Genomic DNA, 19,522 nt, shown 5'->3' with positions numbered 1-19,522 from the left:
AATATCAGGAGTGAAATATAGAATGAATTTTATTAAATAGATAATAATTTTTGTAAATAATGTAAATAGTGAGCTTTAAAATTGGCCTAATAAAATAAAAAGTGAATGCTACTCTACTTTCTCTAAAGTAATATGTAAGTTATTCTCTCTGATATGTCATATTTTAATTGGGTGTTTATTTTAACCTGAGTTACCTTCTTCATTTTATATAGAATATTCTTTTAGTGTGTATGAATGCGGTGAGTATGTGTAGTATAAGAACAAAAAAAAATTAACTTCTAAAATAGAGTAACTAGTTTATAGGGTAGAAAATTTCACCAAATTAGATGATTTATTTGTCTCAAGTTTGATGTAAATTTTAGTTAGGTTCAATTTAAAAGCTACGTGTAATGTTATCTTTTAAAAAAAAAAAAATTGGAGAAAGAAGCATCTGCTATCTATTATTAGGAGTGATACTTATTTCACAGCAAACATAGATTTTAACTAGTTTTATTATGTACAATAAGACAATTTTGATAGTAAAAAGTTTAAATATCATTTTAGAAGTTAATTCTTATTTTCAATTATCAATATACCAAAAAAACATATTTCACAAAACTTTTTTTGGTTTATATTTTTCATTTCATAAATTTTTAAAATAAAAACATGTGTCACCAAAAGGTGGTGGCCACTGGCCCAACTAGGCATACTATGTTTTTTGCACCTATCCCAGTGTTAATTGATCTCAACTGATATATCAGTAACTACATAGAATAAAACAAGAATTTAATTTTGATGCATTCTGAATATAAAATAATTTTATACGTATATCTAATTATATAATATATATTAATAAAAATAATTATTTTTTATATTAATTATGTGAATGTTTATAAAAAAAACAAATATAATTACATGAATGTATCAGTGCATCAAAATTAAATTCTAAAATAAAACTAATATAAATTTAACTAAATTTGATACTGTTTAACAATTTTTTTCATGGGTGTAACTTTTTTTGAAAAATGTTAGAGAACCATGAAAATTGATTGTTTTTTGTTATCATTTAATCATCAACTCAATTTTTTTAGTCTAATTCTATTAGTCCGGTAAAGTAGTAATCCAACAACATATTTTATTTTATATTTTTAAATATTAATAGATCAAAAATAATAAATTTTAATGATCCTTTAACTTTTTTTTTTCTTTTACAAAACCTATCGTTAGATTAGTAACTTATATACTGTAAATATCATCTATAAAATTTTATTTTATATCAATCCAAAATCATTTTTATACTTTTGACTCTCATCGGTAGCCAATATTTTTTTGTTAAATAATACATACAGCCCACGCTCATTAAGAGATGCATAATATAATAACTCATGTACTCAAACTCTTTGTCAACCTATATATGGATTTTGGTAAATATAAGTGTTAATTATACTAACTTATATATACGTATATGTGTATAAATATTAATAGAATGTCAAAAAAAATTAGTATATAAGTCAGCTGTTTTCTTTTTATTATTTATAAAATGTGTATTAAAAATCTGAAACCAAATAGAAAATCAAATGGTGGATTGGACTGATAGGCATATACTACGCGAATGCAACTTTAATTCATCGCATTCCAGTATTCCAATGCTTACAACTTAGTGTAATCAAATCACGTTAATAATCAAGATCAAATCAAATTCACATTTATAATCACATTTGTAGAGAACTTATATAGTGGTTGAGACAATGGTGTTCATAAAGCACTGCCCTTTCTCTGGTGATGATGACATAAATTAAATAGCAATAACTTTCAGCATAACATAAGAGGCATGAGATATGAAGCCAGCGTTTTCAAGAACTCTTCCCCAGCAAGTAAAATAGAACATAAATAATTTAAAAGGAACAACTTGGAGGGTAAAATTTAATATAGTCAGTAATCTAGAAATATTCACAAAAACCTACGACATTCAAAGCTAGAAAGATTCTACTTCTTCCTTTTTTTCCTCAAAAATGGCATTGCACTAAATGCCCCATTGTAGTTTCCATTATTATGATTAACATTCTCAGGTACAGAGACCCCCATTTCATTTTGATCATTGGCACTAAGATTTGGAAGGTTATCATTTGGCTCGTTGTCAACATTGTAGGCATTGCGTCCCTCTTGCATCTCGCTGCGAGCATTATCGGTGCCTGAAAATAATATCTCAGAACCATTTTTATGATGGTCAGTCTCATCCATCATAACAGAACAGTGCAGAAATCCTTCAGTATCAGCAGTATTGACACCATCAACTGCATTCTGATTGCTAGGTTCATCACTATCATCTAAACAAAAACCACCTCCTAGTTTAAGGTAGTCATCACAAGAGTCAGCATTAACAGTAATATCACCATCACCAATTCCTGGATCTGGATGAGTAGTTTCATCAGCATCCGTGAAAAATTGACCTTCCGACCCAAGATCGTCTCTAGGGAAGTTCCTGGTTGGAGCACTACTTATCATATCACTCTCTTTACCTCTGCTTAAACCAGTTGCAGAATCCCCACATGCACCAGGAATATCAGATAAATTCTCTTCACACAAGGATGATTGATTCCTCGTATCAAACAACTCATTGAGTTCTTCATCTTCTAGGTTCTCAAGTGAATAATTGACAGGTTTTCTGGAACGTGAGGACTGTAAATTGCACAAAATGTAAGTGGAACCTTTTTAATTCCATTTGACTAAATCACATTAAAAACCTAAGAGTATCGCTTAAATAGAAGACTCTTTTCACTTTACTTTCCATAAAATAAAAGTGTCTTTCATTTTGTAGATGAAACCAGGATATGTTGAAGAAATAACAGCAATTATGCCGCGTCCCGCGGAGTTGGCCAAGTTTTTTAGGAATATTGACAACAAAGTTTGAACAACCTCATGCATACTATTCAAACCCCTCACCACTACACTACTAGTGGGTTGTGGAGTCAGCTAGATGAATCAACTGATTCAATGTCATGCTGTAAATAATGTTTCCATTCAAACCACTAAAGCCTAAAGCGTTTTTTTTTATAATTTTACCTATGGTTTTTCTATTTCTCTCTTTATCTCTGTCTCTATTCAACTCTATGTCTTTAAAGACCTCCACATATGCTTAAATCAACTAAGGAAAGATTCTAACATTATCAGAAGAATTAAAATGGCCAAATGGAAACAATAACATCTAGAACCAAATTAAGATAGATATTGACAATTTATTCAAATAAGTTCCATCAAGGTTTGTAGAGTTCCTTTCTTGGTCATTTTCATCTACCACCAGACCCAGCTAACAATATGGTTACAGGCATCACAGGATTTAAAAGCACCAAAGCATAATTATTTTTCTTTTTTTTTTTACGTTAACTAATAATTAACTATAAGGCCTCCAACAAAGAAACAACTCAGAATGAACAATCAAGAATATATTTGTATATCATAAATTTGAAGGGCGAGCATGAATCTTACCCTTCGAACCTCTTGAGGAACTTTTGACATATCAACATGATCATCAGTGTCGCTACTGGAAGATGACGTTCCAGATGATTGATAAATGAGACTTTCCTTTTTCCTTCCATGTTTTACTGCCAAACTTCTGCCTCTTCCTCTGCCCCTCCCACTTCTATTTGAAATCAATGGATTACTATCACTTTGGTCTTTTTCAGACTCAGTACCCGGCTGTAAATTCTCCACTGCAGACATACCAGAAGCTGAAGAAGGACCATCAATGATTGTCTTTCTCTTTGACATTGCCTTCCCAAGAGTGTCTCCATCATTCTTCCTTTTCCTTGATTCTTTCACTTTAGGTTTCTTCAAACTTTCAAGACTTTCCTTTGTCGCCTTTAGATTCTCAAAATTTTTGTCCTCAGATTCTAGATGATTTCCTCTCCTACTCTTGCCACTGTTGAAATCATCTTTCAATTCTGAAGGCTGCTTACCAGTAATCCCTTTTACAGCTTTCTTAATTCTCTTGCTACGAATTTTTGCAAATCGTTCATTGAAACTATAAAACGCTTCCAAACGCAGTTGAGTCTGTATTAAAAGGTTCAACTAATATAAGGTATCTATAAGACGGAATATAAACAGGACAATAGATAATTGATAATTAGCTCGCTTGCCTTTAATGGGCAATTAGTGTCATCCTTTATTACAAAGAAAATGAAAGGGGTTTTCTTTATGTGTGGCCTAATGACACGTGCAAAAGGAAAAAAATTCATAATATTAAGTAATCAATTGAATTAAAGAGAAAAATACTAAATGCTTTGGAATCTTTATTACCTTGTATTACTCATTTTATAGCACTTTTATCTTTTGTGCCTTAACATATGATATGCTATGACACATATTAATAAAACTACCCAAATAACAATTTAGTCTCGGCAACCATGGAGAACCTAGAATAGATGAGGAAAAAGGGAAAGAGAAGAACACGGGGGTGTCAATGCAAGCCTCTAACCTCATGTTTGTTATATTCCTTTAAAACAGGTAATAGTAATTCATCTGCTTTCTGGCTAGTCCACCCAAATTTCTCCCAGCACAATCTGTGTAGAGAACAGAACTCAGAATTCAAGGAATACACAATGCATATTCGAAATAACTTAGAACTCTCAGAATGCCTGATCCATATAATATTCGTAATCTCAAAAGTTACGATCTAGAATAATCATATTCAGAGTGAATTGATAAACACACACACACACAATTTCTGTGAAGACTACTGTAGTGCCCTCATGCCAAAGCATCACACAAAGTATTGACGATTGAACTCCATATCACAGAAATAACAGGTAGTAGACCAGAAAAAGAAAAACAAAAAAAAAACAAAAAAGCTTAACATAAAGCCTGATGTCCCATCAAACAATCTGAATTCCCCTGAATACACAGCCAGAATTAAGCATTTTATCTGCAAGGAGAAATAAAATAAAGAATAGCCCTTTCTTTAAGGAAGCTCAACAGGCTAATGGGCATGTGAAAAATACACCAAAACACCCTGTTGAAATTGTGAACATTTGAAGGAAAGTACTGTTAATAGCTCAGAATGATAAAAAATGAGATATTATTCTATCATATACTCTCCTTTCAAGGCTCATCCAAAGTCATATATAATCAGCAGTGAAACAAATGCTCATTTGGTTGACGTAAGAGGTATAGCAATGAGGAATATAAACTTACTTTCGAAGAACAAGATGATCTGGCTTTCCCCAGGTGACAGGCTCGGTTGACTTGTCAACTTGTGGAGAATAATAAGCAGATATAACTGTTTCACTTGGAAAAGAAGATGGAATATGCCAATTCTTGCTAACATTTCTCTATTTAAAACAGAAGAAGATGAAAATAGTCACATACTCCCATACAAAGTCAAAACATTAAAAGTGAAATTGTCCTTCAATATATTATTTAAACCAAAAAAACCATGTAAGCAGGAAATCAATTACATGTTTCTCAAAAAAGGTTTGCTTGATTTCTTGGTCACAATCCAGCGAATCCTCTTGTTCCTTAATATGACTATTAATTTGATCTGATGAAGGCTCTTTTGATCCTTTCTTTCTTGTATTTGATCCACCCTTTGTATTCAACCATCCAAGAATGGTGGGATCTGGTGATTCAACCCACTGGCGGAATTTCAAGAGGCCATCTTTCTCAGGGAACGCATTCACAACCTCAATAGCATTGACAATCCCAATGCCACTACATTAACATTAAACACTGATCTGGTAAACTGCAAAAAAGTGGAATCTACACCAAGCACGCCGCCAAAAACCTACTACAAGATACAAGGGATATCTATACATAAAGTATCATAAATTTCTTTTTTTTTTTTTTTTTCCTGTAGTATCATCCAGTACTTCTCACTCTAATATGAAGTAAATAATAGAAACAAATCAAATATAGACCTTTAAAAACATCTCATGAAGGCACTGCAACAACTAGGCATAACTATGCTCTAGAAATGGCAAGGTTCTGGTTGTCATACCTTACACCTTCAGTATAATCACTCCCAAGTAGTAGTGCCATGCGTACTAATTTTTCCCTGCTCAATCCAAGTTCCTTCTCAATGTCCTGAACCAGAAATGATAAAAAAAAAACGTTAAAATAAGATTGTTTGCAATATAAGTTTATTTAAGAGCACTGCATGAATCCATACCTCCATGAAGTATGTCTCTACATATTTGCGATCATCAAATATATTCTTGTAAACATTACGAGCTCCAAATAGAAGGACATCAGAATCATCAGTTATAACACCATCAACCAGTTTTGCAGTTTCCAAGAAAGCACACTGTGCCTCAGCTTCCATTGGGGCAATAATATATGGCAAACCAAACATTTGCAGTAATTCCTACAACAACATATTCTTTAGAGTCATAAGAGATCACAAGAAACTTGGAGAGAGATACAGATATACGGAATGAGAAAACAAAAGAGGAGAAGCAAATATTAAACTCGATATTGATGATCATAACTTAATTAAATTATCATATCAATAAACATTTTAACAATTATATACAAAGTATAATGCCATGACCAATTAATGTACTTTACCTGCATTGATGAAATGGTGTTTGAATAGCATCAAAAAGGAAACACATTAAACTGATGTTTAGCCTCCAGCATTATAATTCAACAAACCATGCGGGGAGTTCAAAGAGACTAGAAATTGATTCACTGGCTATTTTAACTTAATCGCTCCAATTATATGCCAGAAACATTTCTTCTCCGAAACATAAGAATCCTAGTTTTATCAATACTGATAACTTATCAACTTATTCTTGGAAGTTTTTTTTTTAAGTTAAAAAAAACTATATATACAAAAACTGTGTATATCAAATTGCACCACAAGATGCAAATACAAAAGTACAAAATACAAATTATACCTCAATGATACGTTATACACAGTTTACACCAAAATCATCATTCAAGAGTTTAGTGGATATCTGAGTCCATAGCAGAATACCAAATTTAAGTGAAGAGTGGAAAACACAACAGTAGCCATTTTGACAAAGCAATATTCAAGTCATGAAAATATATTGCTCTTGTATGCATAAGTTTCAGTACACACCTGACATTCTGTGAACAATTCACTGTTGACAGATTCTGCATTTCTTTCAAGTTTCTTCTGCTCATTTTCAAGGTTTATATATTCTTGACCAAGTATTCGTATTTCCTCCTCCAATCTAACCTCGTCTACATGTGCTGGAAAATCTCCTGAGGTGTTAACTGCATTTTTCACAAGATCAATATTTCTTTCTCCTCTGAAGCTTCCATCATTGTCCACTGCAGCTAACTTTGGCCCAATATCAACATTTTCTGTTGATCCCTTCAAGGATGATTCTGTCAAAGGAGTGGCAAACTTGGTATTATCATCAGAATTAATCAATGGCTGAGATTCATTATTATAGTTAGGTTTCTCCTTACCAGTGGAACCAAGTGGATTATCCTTGGAAACATTTTTGCCATCGGAAGACACCTTAGTATCATCACAATGTTTATCCAACAATTGTTCTGCAGCCATATGGTCATTGTCCTTCATCATATTTGCATCTGAAGTCGAATATTCAGAATGAGAGCATCTATTCAGTACATTAGGCTTTTCAATCAATATATCCAGGTTACTAGAAATAGAAGCTACATATGACTTTGACTGACCCCTAGGAAAATCAGAAGTTTGGGAGTTGACATAACCATCGGCATCCACATTTCCATGAAATATATTTTGTTTAGAACCATCTTCCCTTGGAGAAGATGAAACAGCCATACTATTTTTGATCTTCAGAAATGCATCTTCATCATTTAAAGTCATTGCACCAGAAACATCCAAATAATCACCATGGGTTAATCCATAATCCAATTTTTTCTCATCAGCATTTGAATGCTCATCTACAGATGATAGGTGCTTAAGCTCTCCATCTCCTATAGTCTCAAGACTTCTCCTAATTGCTTCCTGCAAATTAGACTCCTCCTCCAATTGTCCTCGAGTTGGCTTTTTCCCAGTCTCAGATGGGCAACATATGGTACTTTTATCACCATCACAAGCTCCTTCCTCCCATTCTACTTCACTCTCATCATTATTATCCCCTTCAGCAACAGAAGAATTCCATTCCACTTTATTATTTCCAGGAATGAAGGTATTCTTCCCTTCAACAATTCCTTCCTCCCAGTCACAATCTGAATCTGAATTAGAAGGATGTTCTTTTGCTGGAGTTCCATCAGCATGAAATACTGTCCCTGAATTTCCTCCTACTAAATTAGCAAATATTTCATCTTCAGCATCAATGAGTGCATTCTTGCTATCGTATTCAAAGGATACCTCTATAGAAGTATCCTTGTCAAAGACAGATTGCTCATTTTGTGCACACTCACCAACTAGATCAACATTCATAGTTTTTAATTTACCAACAGAATTGGTCCCAGAACTTTTTGATGGACCATTATTCTCTGCACTCAAAATTGCATCAATATTTGAAGCCTTGTTGATATGTGTTCTTTCCAGCTCAATCTCCTTCATCAAGTCCAAATTTCTTTGCAAATCTCGGGTCATACGCATCCCCATAGCTCTTGATCTGCTAACTCGAAATTGACCCCTCTCATCTAGGAAGGTCTGAATTCTTTCATCAACAGATTCACTAGGTTCATTGCAAACCAATCCACTTGTAGTATTAGAACCAGCTGATGCAATAATATTAGCAAGATTCTCCACAGGATGTGTTCCTTGAGCCTTACGATGAGCATCATCATTTTTCTCTGCTCTGCTTGATGCAAGTTCTCTGTGATATTTAAGAATGCAAAGATTAAGGAAGTTCTTTACATGAAAACTCCACCAGACATCATATTTAATTCATAGGAGAAGGACTACCAAATACTGAAAATAAGATTACTCACTGTTTGTCACCAGTAAAAGATGATGAGAATATGTACTCCCTGTTGGCTTCAGATGCAATCCGTGAAGTTTGGATACCCCCTACTCCTCTTCCAGCAGCAGCTTTTTGCACTTCATCTATCTCTCGTCGAAAAGCAACTGTTTTAAGGTAAGCTTCTATTTGTAGCTCAGAAAATTTTGCAGGATCCTGAAAGGGCCAGTCAGATCACATACATTAAGCACATGGTAATGAGGAAAGTTACTTCTACTGGAATTGAGTAAGCCTAAACTAAACTCCAGAAAGTTAGCTCATGAGGTGACGAATGTACAAGCTCTTACAAAGGCCATCTAGGACTTATCTCTAGGCAATGTGGGATTCTACCAAAATGAAAAGAGTTAACAACAGTTGCTATAGGCAGAAAATAAAATCACCCCATCAGGCACTTGCACTATGCCCATATGCGATTATCTGCTTCAAAATCAGTCCAAACCGAATACAACCCTAAATAATACCAGGTCTCCAATCAAACAGTAGCCACATTTTACCCAACATATACCGACATAAGTCGAACAGGATCAGTGTCTAAAAGTACACAGCACTATTCATGACAATTGCAACTTTAATTTTGGGCATGGGTATTTACATTTATTTCAATGCATGAAAAAATAAATATGAATTCTTTTACCAACCTTCTTTACTTTTTGATACTTTTGTCGATTCTCTGCAATTAATCGCTCTCTTATCTGCAGAATAATTATTCAACAACGACATCAGAATTAATGTAACGGTACTTAGGCTATAGACAATACTTTATGAGCTCAATTACCTGAACTAGGAGATCCAGTTGCATTGATGGAGGTAAAGAAGCCAGAACAGCTGGATCAACTCCACCATGCATTGCAGGCTGCAAAAACGACATCCAAGCATATGATTCACACAAACATTACTCTTAGTATGCGTTTGGAAACCCTGAGATTCAAATTATTTTAATAATTAATTATCAACATAACTTTTTTAAATAATCAAATATATGAAAATCAATTTATGTTTGGATGGATCCACTTAAAAGTTATTGTTGAGAAGTGCATTCACTTAAAACTATTCTTTAGCTAGCAATCTTTATTTTTTCCCCAAACATCACTAGATTTTTAGGAACAGCTTCTTCACTTGTGCATGCGTGAAGTTTTAAATCCTTGTGGATATGTTAACATTGCCAAATTAGGTAATGACTAAGAGCAGTTTCCTGAACTATGAGAATAAAACACACACATGAAATATCATAATTGACGCATAGAAATATAAGCTGACCAGTATCATCTCTTCATCTTCATCATAGTCACCATCCTCTTCCTCAATGGCTGAAGCCTCAAAAAAAGTTGATGCATTACTCATAGACTTTGCAATGCCCTCCGCAGCAATAGAGGCTGCTAACCTAATAAACTCCAAGACAAAATACTTTATAACCAAGCTAAAATGCTACTGTGTCAAAATTTTGACAAATCATGCAGCTTACATTTCATCAATTTTGTCTTGATTGTCATTTGTTGATATCACATTGTCACATTTTGAGCTACAACCACCCAAGTCACTTTCTCTAAACAGAATCCCCTTACCCTTGCCCCTATCATTGACCTCACGTTGGTTCTGCAGTTCATCTTCCACTGGTGCTTTTGTTTTCTTTCCTTTAAGCTGTTACAAGCATAAATGCTGAAAGGTTACATTTAAACCTGATGAAATACAATACATAAAAAGAGAAAATGACACAAGCAAGTAAAAGGAAGATGATATTTTCAAGATAGAGTGCACAAGCACACACATTCTACGAGAGAATAATCTTTGAAATGTTTTATCAGTTCCTTCATTGCAATATAATAAATAAGAAAAAATATAAAAATACAAGCTGTAAAGAATATCATCCAAAATGTTGTTCAATGGCTAACTCTCTGGATACTTTAGCATCTTCAAAAAGATTCTTGGGTGAGCATCCTTAGATAAGTTCTATTGACAAGGTTCACAAGTTTTGGTAGCAGGTAAGAAGCAAATCTTTGTGGCATTGGGCAGTATATGCCACTTTCAGGAGTATTTGAGCATGTGCGATTCTCGCACCTCTAATTTTAGTTTTCAGATAATTCATTTTTAAGGTACAATTAGACACTGGCCTTCTATATGGTGTAAAGCTCATGATCTCTTTAGAGGACTTCCCTCAAACATGTTGAGAGATTGGAAAGCTACACTTTACTAATCTTTTGTTTTAATTTTTTGTTGGGAGGATCATTTTTCCTCCTTCCTTGTATCATCATCCTAAATATATGTAAAAAAAACTGACCTGTGCAAGAATATCAAGTTGCATTGACTGTGGTAAAGCAGCTAAAACAGCTAAATCTACTTCATTGTCACAAGGCTGCAGGAGAAGAAAAAGAAAATATAGATGAGACAGCAAGAAGTGCAGAAGGATAAACATTGACAAATAACCACTTTAGAATGTCACAACTAATATAGAAGAACAAATATGGCCTTATTCCCCATTATAGCTCTGATATTTACTTTAAAGGTGTTTAGGAGTGAAGCAAGTTCATGCCAGGAGAAAACAAAGAGGGCCACAATAAAACATAATCCCCAAGGCCAACTGTAAATAGGATCAGAGAAGGAGGCAGCTAGAGAGTAGAAGATTGGGAAGTCAAATAGTCAATTAGAGGTTATTATAGAGGTTGTTGGGAAGTAAGTTTCGTCATTACATACAACTGGAAACAGAAGAGGGAAGGTCTAGTCACTTCATGAGTTTTGGAAGAGGTCAAGGAACCATTAAAAGTCCCGTGTCATACAAATGATTCATGGGTTTCTCAAACACATTGTTGGGCCCCACCAATAATAATCCAGTACCTTTTCTTTAAATTGTCTTCTTATTCCAGTGTCTAACACTACGAAAGGTACAATACAAGCTACAATCAACAATGGGTCATATGATAGTAAGGGCTACTTCTAATCAATCCATCTTCTAAATTTGCAAAATTTACCAGTATCAATTCTCCATCTGTGTCAAATTTCTCCTCTGAAGTATTAGGTACAGTAGATGGCACTTCTTTCCCGGCTAGCATTCCATTCTCCTCTGCAGATATAGATGCTGCCAACCTAAATTAAGTCATGCAAACATCAAAACGTTTAACAGTGGTATTCACGATTGGCCCCCTTCATTTCAGTAAATATGTTATATACATGGATTACATTTCATCAAGTTCCTCCTGGTTGCGACTTCTTGACACAACTTCTTGCAAGAAATTTCCTGCCTCTGTAGCTGCAAGTTTAGCTGAAGACCTAAATGAATGATTTTAAATAATGAGGCAAGTATACCTCACACAAAAGAAAGCTTTAACGATTTACAACAACAGATGTTGCTTACATTTCATTTATCTCTTTCATGTTACTTTTTCCCGGATCACTATCGACAAAGTCCATCCGATCAGGTTTTTTGCATCCCTTGGCATCACTCTTCTGCTGCAGCCTCTGGTTCTTAATGTCATCAGCAACTTCTTTCAACCTCAATGCCTTTAACTATAGAGCAAAGTTGAAAAGGAAAACGAAAAAACAGAAGGTGAGGGTGACAGAATACATGAAGCCAGTAACTTAGACAAAATGCACCATTAATTCTTTACCTACTCAGCCATTAGAACAAATGACCTGTATTTATGTGTCTAAATTTTAAACTAACTACAAGCACAGCACACAGAAAGACTCAGCCCACAATTCTCAGACATTCGTAATGCATAAAATCAGGAAAATTTTCAATCCAACACTAGGACCCCATCTGTATAGAATTAGAGATGACTTATTTTTAACCTTTTTGAAGTAAAAATTTACATATTTTCAACTTTTTCAGCGTAATTGAATTTTCAATTTCAATACTTTGCTAGCCGAGACATAATTGAGTTCAAGTGTCCTAACAAAACTCAATGTATGCAGGACGCCGTAAAGGATCAAGGTGAAAAGCATTTGATTCAATAACTGAGGCATAGCAAAGCCTGAAAACAATCACTATCAAGATCCAAATAACTTCGACACTACACAGCAGGGAGTAAAAGTGGTTTAGCCCAAGGGTGGAAACAAAAATTGACTTCACTATCCAAGCTCGCAATTTATTATAATTTTTTAGAAGCCTTACGTGATTGAGAAGTAATTTCTCTGCAGTCTTGCGGACTTTGGCTTGGGCGTTCTCACGCTGCCTGCGGCGGGCGATGACGGTGCGGCGCTTTAGGGCGGGGGTTCCGCCGTCGAAGACGAAGACTGGCTTTGTCCTGAGGAACAAGAGCTTGCAAATTCGACGAAAGAAGCCCAGCAAGTGAGCGTTTCGAACCATTTCGCCCTTCTCATCGCGCATCGCCTTCATAAATTGCACCATCCATATGCTCGCATCTGCAGAAGAAAGAGCGAAGGGTCGTGGCGTTGTTTATTCGTTCAATAATGGAGCGAACAACGGGAAAAAGAAGTAGCGAAAAATAGGGGACAGGGTTTTACGAGGGCGTACCGACTGCAAGGGTTTTTCCGGCGAGGGTCTCGACGGAGACGCGGCGGCCAACCGGGGCGAGCAGTTCCCAGAGACCGTGGACACCCATTGTCTTGCGGCAGACGCTTCTGCTTCTGCTTCTTCTTACTGCTTAGTCTCAAATTCCCTCTGTCGTGATTAATTTGTGTCAAAAGTCTCAACTACCAATTTGGTTTTTTTATCTTTACTGATGCAGTTGCCGTGCCAAAGGGGATACAGTTAATCATATTTGAGTCGGTCGTTTGTTGAAACGGGTCGTCCTTTAGTTCATGTTTTTGATGTTTGGGTGCCATTATTTTGTAAAAAAAAAGAAAGATTTTTTTTAATAAAAAAAGACCTTTTTTATTTTTAATGTATTTGATAAATTTCTAATAGTAAAAGTAAAAGTACTAGTAAAATCAAAAAATGATTTTTTTTGAGAAGTTGTAATTTACATCTTTTTTTAAAAAATTTTTTTTCTTAAAAAAAAGATATTTTTCATGTAATAAATAAACAAAAAAATATTTTTATATTGTTATACACAAACATAATTGATAGATAAAAAGACCTTTTTTATATGAGATATCCAAACAAAAAATTATTTTTACTTCTCTATAAGATCTTTTAAAAAAAGATAACTCAAAAAAGATCTTTTCTTAAAAGCTCACCCAAACAAGCCCTTAGTCCATAACCACAAACACACAAATAAATAAAATAAGAGTAAAGGACAATTTCGTCCCTGACCTTTGTTTTGGCGGACATTTTAGTCCCCGAGGATTAGGAAATACTTAAATGTCCCTGACCCCGTTAAAAAGTAGACGTTTTCACCCCTCCGTTTGAGCGTCTCCGTTCAAGGTTGACGGAAAACAGTGACGTGGCTCCGTGGCGCTGACCTGGCCTTAACGGGTTGCCACGTCGGCTGGGCTTTGTAAAAGAGGACAAATATGTCCCCAGAGCCCAAAACGCAGCCGTTTCTCCCCAACCTTTCGAAACTAAGCACAACTCACCCACGCAATACACATAACACGAAGACGATCAAAACCCCTCCCCTATTTCTCCCTCCAAAAATTGCACTACGTAGAAGAGCAATCGGCGTTCGGTGAGTGAGCGGTCGGAGGCAAGAAAGAAGGTTACCGTGGAGGTTAGCACCGCTGCCTTCCTTTCAAGGTAAGATCGCCCTCCTGACTCCTGAAATTTCTGTAGTTTGTAGTAAGGGTGAAGTGATGATGCGTGCATGTTGACAATGTATGTAACAGAGGTGTAATGAGGGCAAAAAATGGTTTTTAGAGCATGGTGTCTAGTAGTAGTCGTAGGAGGTACTGTGTTAGGGCAAAGGGGGATTTTGTAATAAATTTTCAATGTAATGTAGTACTCACACATAGTTGTTTGTTGGTAATTTTCAGATGGTGGATGTTTTTGTGGTGCCAGTTTTTCACCACGGTGGTAGCTTCGTGAGAGGTAGTGATGGTGTTCTTGTTTATGAGAATGGTAAAGAAGAGAGGTTCCCGGAGATGGACTTAGATTTTGTGAACTTCGGGGACCTTGTAACTTTATTTAAGGGTTTGGAATACCAGTCCTACAAGGCAGTATACTGGTATGATCGAACAAGTGCGTTGTTTGAGTCTGGGCTGAACGAGTTAACCGGGGACGCAGGGATCAATGCAATGCGGGAGAACTTAGTGAAGCACCAACAGAGTCTTGAGTTCCACATTTACTTTGACCACCCCATTGATGCTCCGGAGGAAGTATTTGATGCTGGCAAGGATGGTGACGATGAAGTGGATGTGGATGAAATATTAAAGGAATTGAAGACATCCTCTTCATCGGATGATGGGTATGAGAGCACCGAAGATGTATTATATAAACCTCCAGCAGCTGGGTTGGAGAGTGATGGAAGTGATTCTGAGAGTAGTAAAGAGGCTGTTCGTGACAAGAGGAAAAGAGTAAGGGAGCCAAGAAAGAAGGTGATAACCCCGAAGAAGAAATTCACAAAGAAGGTGCAAGATGGTAAAAGGGAGCATCCAACTGGAGAAGATAGCGGTCAGGGAAAAAAGGGGACGGCCGGTGAAGCTGGTTTAGGGTCTGCTGCTGGGCCTAGTGATGGAGGAGGTGGTGGTAATAGGCCAGGAGTGGATAATGCATGGAGATACTATGTAAGTGAAGTCCCCACAGAGCCTGAGGAAATCATGTTTGAGTATGAGTCGGAGGAGTTGCACACACCTATGGGATCAGATGATGAAGGTGAAGGCCACAAGTTTCCAGAGTTTGACGATGACTATGCTCATGGTCAGGGCAGATTTGAGTTAGGGATGAGGTTTGCAAGTGTTGAACGGTTTAAAGATGTGGTGAAGGACTCATTCATTGCTGAAGGTAGGGAGGTTAAGTGGATCAAAAATGATAGGGAGAGAGTGAGAGTGGGCTGCAAGGATGAAGAATGCAATTTCTTGGTTCATCTTTCTTACAACAAAACTCTGCAATGTTACCAAATTAAGACCTACCAGCCAGAGCATAGTTGTGCAAGGGATTTAGGGAGTAACGCAGCAGACCAGCATTGGATCAGCAGGAAAATTGTGAAGAGGATGGCTACCCAACCACACATGACTACTAGGGAGGCAACTGAGTTCCTAAGGGAGGAATTTTCTCTTGCTCCCCATCCTAAAATGGTGTATAGAGCAGTGGTTGAGGCCAGGGATAAGATTATGGGAAACGAGAAGGAACAATACAAGAGGACAAGGGATTATTGTGAGCAGATTTTAAGTTCTAATCCAGGATCTACTGCAAGGCTGGAACTTATGACACTTCCTGAAGCTCCCCCTGTTTTCGACAAGATATACATATGCTTAGATGCCTGTAAGCGAGGGTTCAAGGAAGGGTGTAGGCCTTTGCTGCACCTGGATGGATGCTTTCTCAAGACATACTACATGGGGTGGCTTTTATCAGCAGTTGCCCAAGACGCGAACAACCAATTTTATGTGGTTGCATATGGGGTCGTCAGGGCTGAGACGAAGGATGCCTGGAAATGGTTCCTCACTAACCTTCAGGCAGACATAGGAGACGACATAAATCATGGCTGGAACTTCATTTCAGATCAACAAAAGGTTTGATGTTTGATTGGTTCATTGTTGCACACTTACTATATATTTGCTGAGTTCTAAATGATGGCTGCTCATGTTCAATGCAGGGTTTACTCCCTGCCTTAAAGGAAGTCATGCCAAAAGCCAGGCACAGGAACTGCGTGATGCACATGTGGAAGAACTTCGTTAATAGATTCAAAGATCTATACATAAGAGAGGTTGTCTGGGAGTGTGCCAGATGCACAACAGTTGCAGAGTTCAAAGACTGTATGGAACGGCTGAAGGCAGTGAATCAGGGGGCTTGGGAATACCTCTCCAAGTTTGAGCCAGAGACATGGGTCAAGGCTTATTTTTCACATGGCCCGAAAGTTGATAACCTCACCAACAACATGTGTGAGGTGTTCAATGCCAAAATAGTTAACTATCGCTGCAAGCCAATCCTCACTATGTGTGAAGAGATCAGGTGTTACCTGATGAGGAGGATGGTAAACCACAAGCGAGTTTTGGAAAATCACCCTGGTAAACTAGCACCAGTGCAGCAAAAACGGTTGGAAAAATTACTGACTCTTAGCACAAAGTGGGTGGCAGAGTGGGTTGGAGATAATGAAAGAAAAAGGTTTGAGGTGAGCCGCAAAGGAGTCAAGGTTGATGTGGACCTGATTAAGTACACATGCTCCTGCAATCGATGGCAACTTACTGGTAATTGTTTGTTCACCTATAGTTGTTAACTGTTTCTTCACATGTAACTTACCTATTCTATACTCTGAGTTAAGCCTGAATACATTTTTTGGGTAGGAATGCCATGCACACATGCCCTTGCTGCTATAATGAAAAGGCGTGACAGGGCAGAAGATTACGTGCACCCCTGGTTGTGTATGGAATCCATAAAGAGGACTTACTCACATTGCATCAAACCAGTCCCCAGTGCAGATTTCTGGCCCCGAACTGAATACTCAGCACCAGAACCCCCCATCATCAAGAGGCCTATTGGCCGGCCAAAAGTTCACAACAGACAGAAAGATCCTGCTGAGCCATTGATGCAAGGGGGAAAATTGAAGAAGTCATTCTCCGTGGCTTGCAGTAAGTGTGGTGAAAAGGGCCACAACTACAAAACTTGCAAAGGAGCTCCATCAAACCCCAATTGGAAGCCGAAAACAAAGAAGCCTAAGAAGAAAGAAGGAGGCAGCTCTCAACAACTGGTTGTGCTTCCTTTGTCACAGTCAGCTCCAACTGCAGGGGTAAGTTTGCATTCCCTATTTGTGGTTTGAATAACACACTCTTCTGGAATTGCTGAGTTAGAAATAACTTTATCAGGGACTGATCTGTCTTACTATCTAATAGGATAGGGATTAATGCGTATTAGTATGGAATTCCTCAGGGATCAATATGTCTTAGTATAGAAAATCTAGGGGACTCATCTGTCTTATTATCATGCTTATTGATCATGTTCATTAACTCTCCAGGATTCTTCAAGTAGCCAACCAAGCAATACCACACCCCTGCAACAACCAACTGCTGTAACTATTTAGTTTCTTGTCTTTCTGATCAATTACATATATGACTTGTTTGAAACCAGTTGATGTGTTTTATTTTTACCCCATGTTTTGGTCTGCTATTGCGTGCAGGTTACGAGTGCAGCTACACCAAACCCTGCAAATGTTGCACCAGCTCCATCCAGATTTACTAGATCCACACTTGTGATACCAACTCCGGGAGCAAGAGTCACTCCATTCAGGCCACCCGCCCCAACAACAACCCCTCCAAGTAAAGTTCCAGGCAAGGTTCCATCGATGGTTAACAACACTTCTCGCCTTAAACATTCAAAATTCAGACCTAAGCAGAAGATCTTCAGGCCACCGGCACCACTGACTCAAGGACAATCTAGCACACCGCAAGTAGCACCAGCTGAGGAAGACCCCAAAACAATAACACCAACTGAACAAATTTCTAAGGAATCAACATGATTGACGGCTGACGATATTATGCTTTTTTTGGTTTAGCTATGACCCAATGTAAATGATAACCAGAAATTCTAGATACTGTTTCCTTTTTTTGGTTTGGGTCTTTATTTTGGTTCAAACAATACTTGTGAAGTTACAAGATGTTAATGGTAGAAAGACATACTACTTTCCTTTTATTTTGATTTTAATGGTTGAAAGTCATACTACTTTCCTTTTATTTTGATGTTAATGGTTGAAAGTTTGATCTTGTTTGTAACTTTGCCAGCTTTATGTACATGGATGAAAGTTTGATCTCTTGTAACTTTGCCAACTTTATGTACATGTTAATGGTTGAAAGTTTGATTTCCTACTACTTTCCCAACTTTCTTTTCATACATACATAATCACAAAAATGACCCAAACATATGTCAGATACACAAATGATTAATACATTTCATTTTCACCATTTGGCCGGTCTTACATCATTTCTTATAACTAAATAATGCAAATATCAGCAATACAAACATCACACATATGCTCCACCCAATTGGATTTTTCTTAACCTCTAACCCTTCTATCCTCTTCTCCAGCAATCTTATCCTCTTTTCCATGTCTTTGTTCCAGTAATGCTCATCACTATGCAGAATTTGCTCATGCCCTAAGTGTCTTGTAACACCAACACCAAGACCAGCTATGTGCTCGTCCAGCCACAGAAAATACTTGCACCATGGTTGTCTAACCTACACAAAATCAACCCTCAAAGTTCAGAAAATCAGGAATTAAGGATAAACCCTACCATAAACGGAGTTACACATATTTTCGTTGCATACCTTATAAAAGGGACATCCCAGAAACAATCTCTTCGGATTTCTGGTCGTCCTCGACATGAACAAGATTGCGTTCTCTCCACAGAAGCACTTTGGTGACACGCACTCATTTCCATCTTTGGCGGTCGGAACTGGGCCTCTTCTCGAGCTTGAGGACACACCTTCAGATGCCATGCTCGGACTCCTCCCTTTCTTCCTTCTCCCACATCACCCTCAGAATGCATTCGAAGCATTAGGGCTCCAGGATTTCATAGGTTGGGGATGACTGAGAAACGACAGCGTTTCTTAGTCCGGGGACTGCGTTGTCCTC

The 19,522-nt window shown here is 37.0% G+C and overlaps 1 protein-coding gene across 4 annotated transcripts; it reads right to left on the bottom strand.

The window, feature by feature from the left end:
- Positions 1–1,575: 1,575 nt before the first annotated feature.
- Positions 1,576–13,566, bottom strand: LOC130935017 (DNA repair protein UVH3). 4 transcript variants are annotated; one of them, XM_057864556.1, is made up of 21 exons: positions 13,375–13,566; positions 13,012–13,262; positions 12,253–12,404; positions 12,078–12,167; positions 11,870–11,984; positions 11,182–11,256; positions 10,369–10,544; positions 10,164–10,287; positions 9,682–9,759; positions 9,545–9,598; positions 8,878–9,062; positions 7,645–8,762; positions 7,414–7,539; positions 7,058–7,329; positions 6,143–6,337; positions 5,972–6,057; positions 5,433–5,685; positions 5,170–5,306; positions 4,454–4,538; positions 3,466–4,029; positions 1,579–2,658 (listed from the first exon to the last, which is right to left on the bottom strand). In XM_057864556.1, exons 1-21 carry the CDS (start codon positions 13,460–13,462, stop codon positions 1,966–1,968), a joined length of 4,917 nt encoding a protein of 1,638 aa, XP_057720539.1. In that variant the 5' UTR covers positions 13,463–13,566; the 3' UTR covers positions 1,579–1,965. The 4 variants fall into 4 exon arrangements, with proteins under 4 accessions (XP_057720540.1, XP_057720536.1, XP_057720538.1 ...); XM_057864553.1 differs by having other exon boundaries at positions 1,578–2,658; positions 7,414–8,762; XM_057864555.1 differs by lacking the exon at positions 11,182–11,256 and having other exon boundaries at positions 1,578–2,658; positions 7,414–8,762.
- Positions 13,567–19,522: the final 5,956 nt, after the last annotated feature.

This window comes from Arachis stenosperma, chromosome 6 (assembly GCF_014773155.1).
Source record: "Arachis stenosperma cultivar V10309 chromosome 6, arast.V10309.gnm1.PFL2, whole genome shotgun sequence".
Classification (NCBI taxonomy): domain Eukaryota; kingdom Viridiplantae; phylum Streptophyta; class Magnoliopsida; order Fabales; family Fabaceae; genus Arachis; species Arachis stenosperma.
Note: the sequence above shows the minus strand (reverse complement) of the source record. Positions and strands in the feature narration are given on the sequence as shown.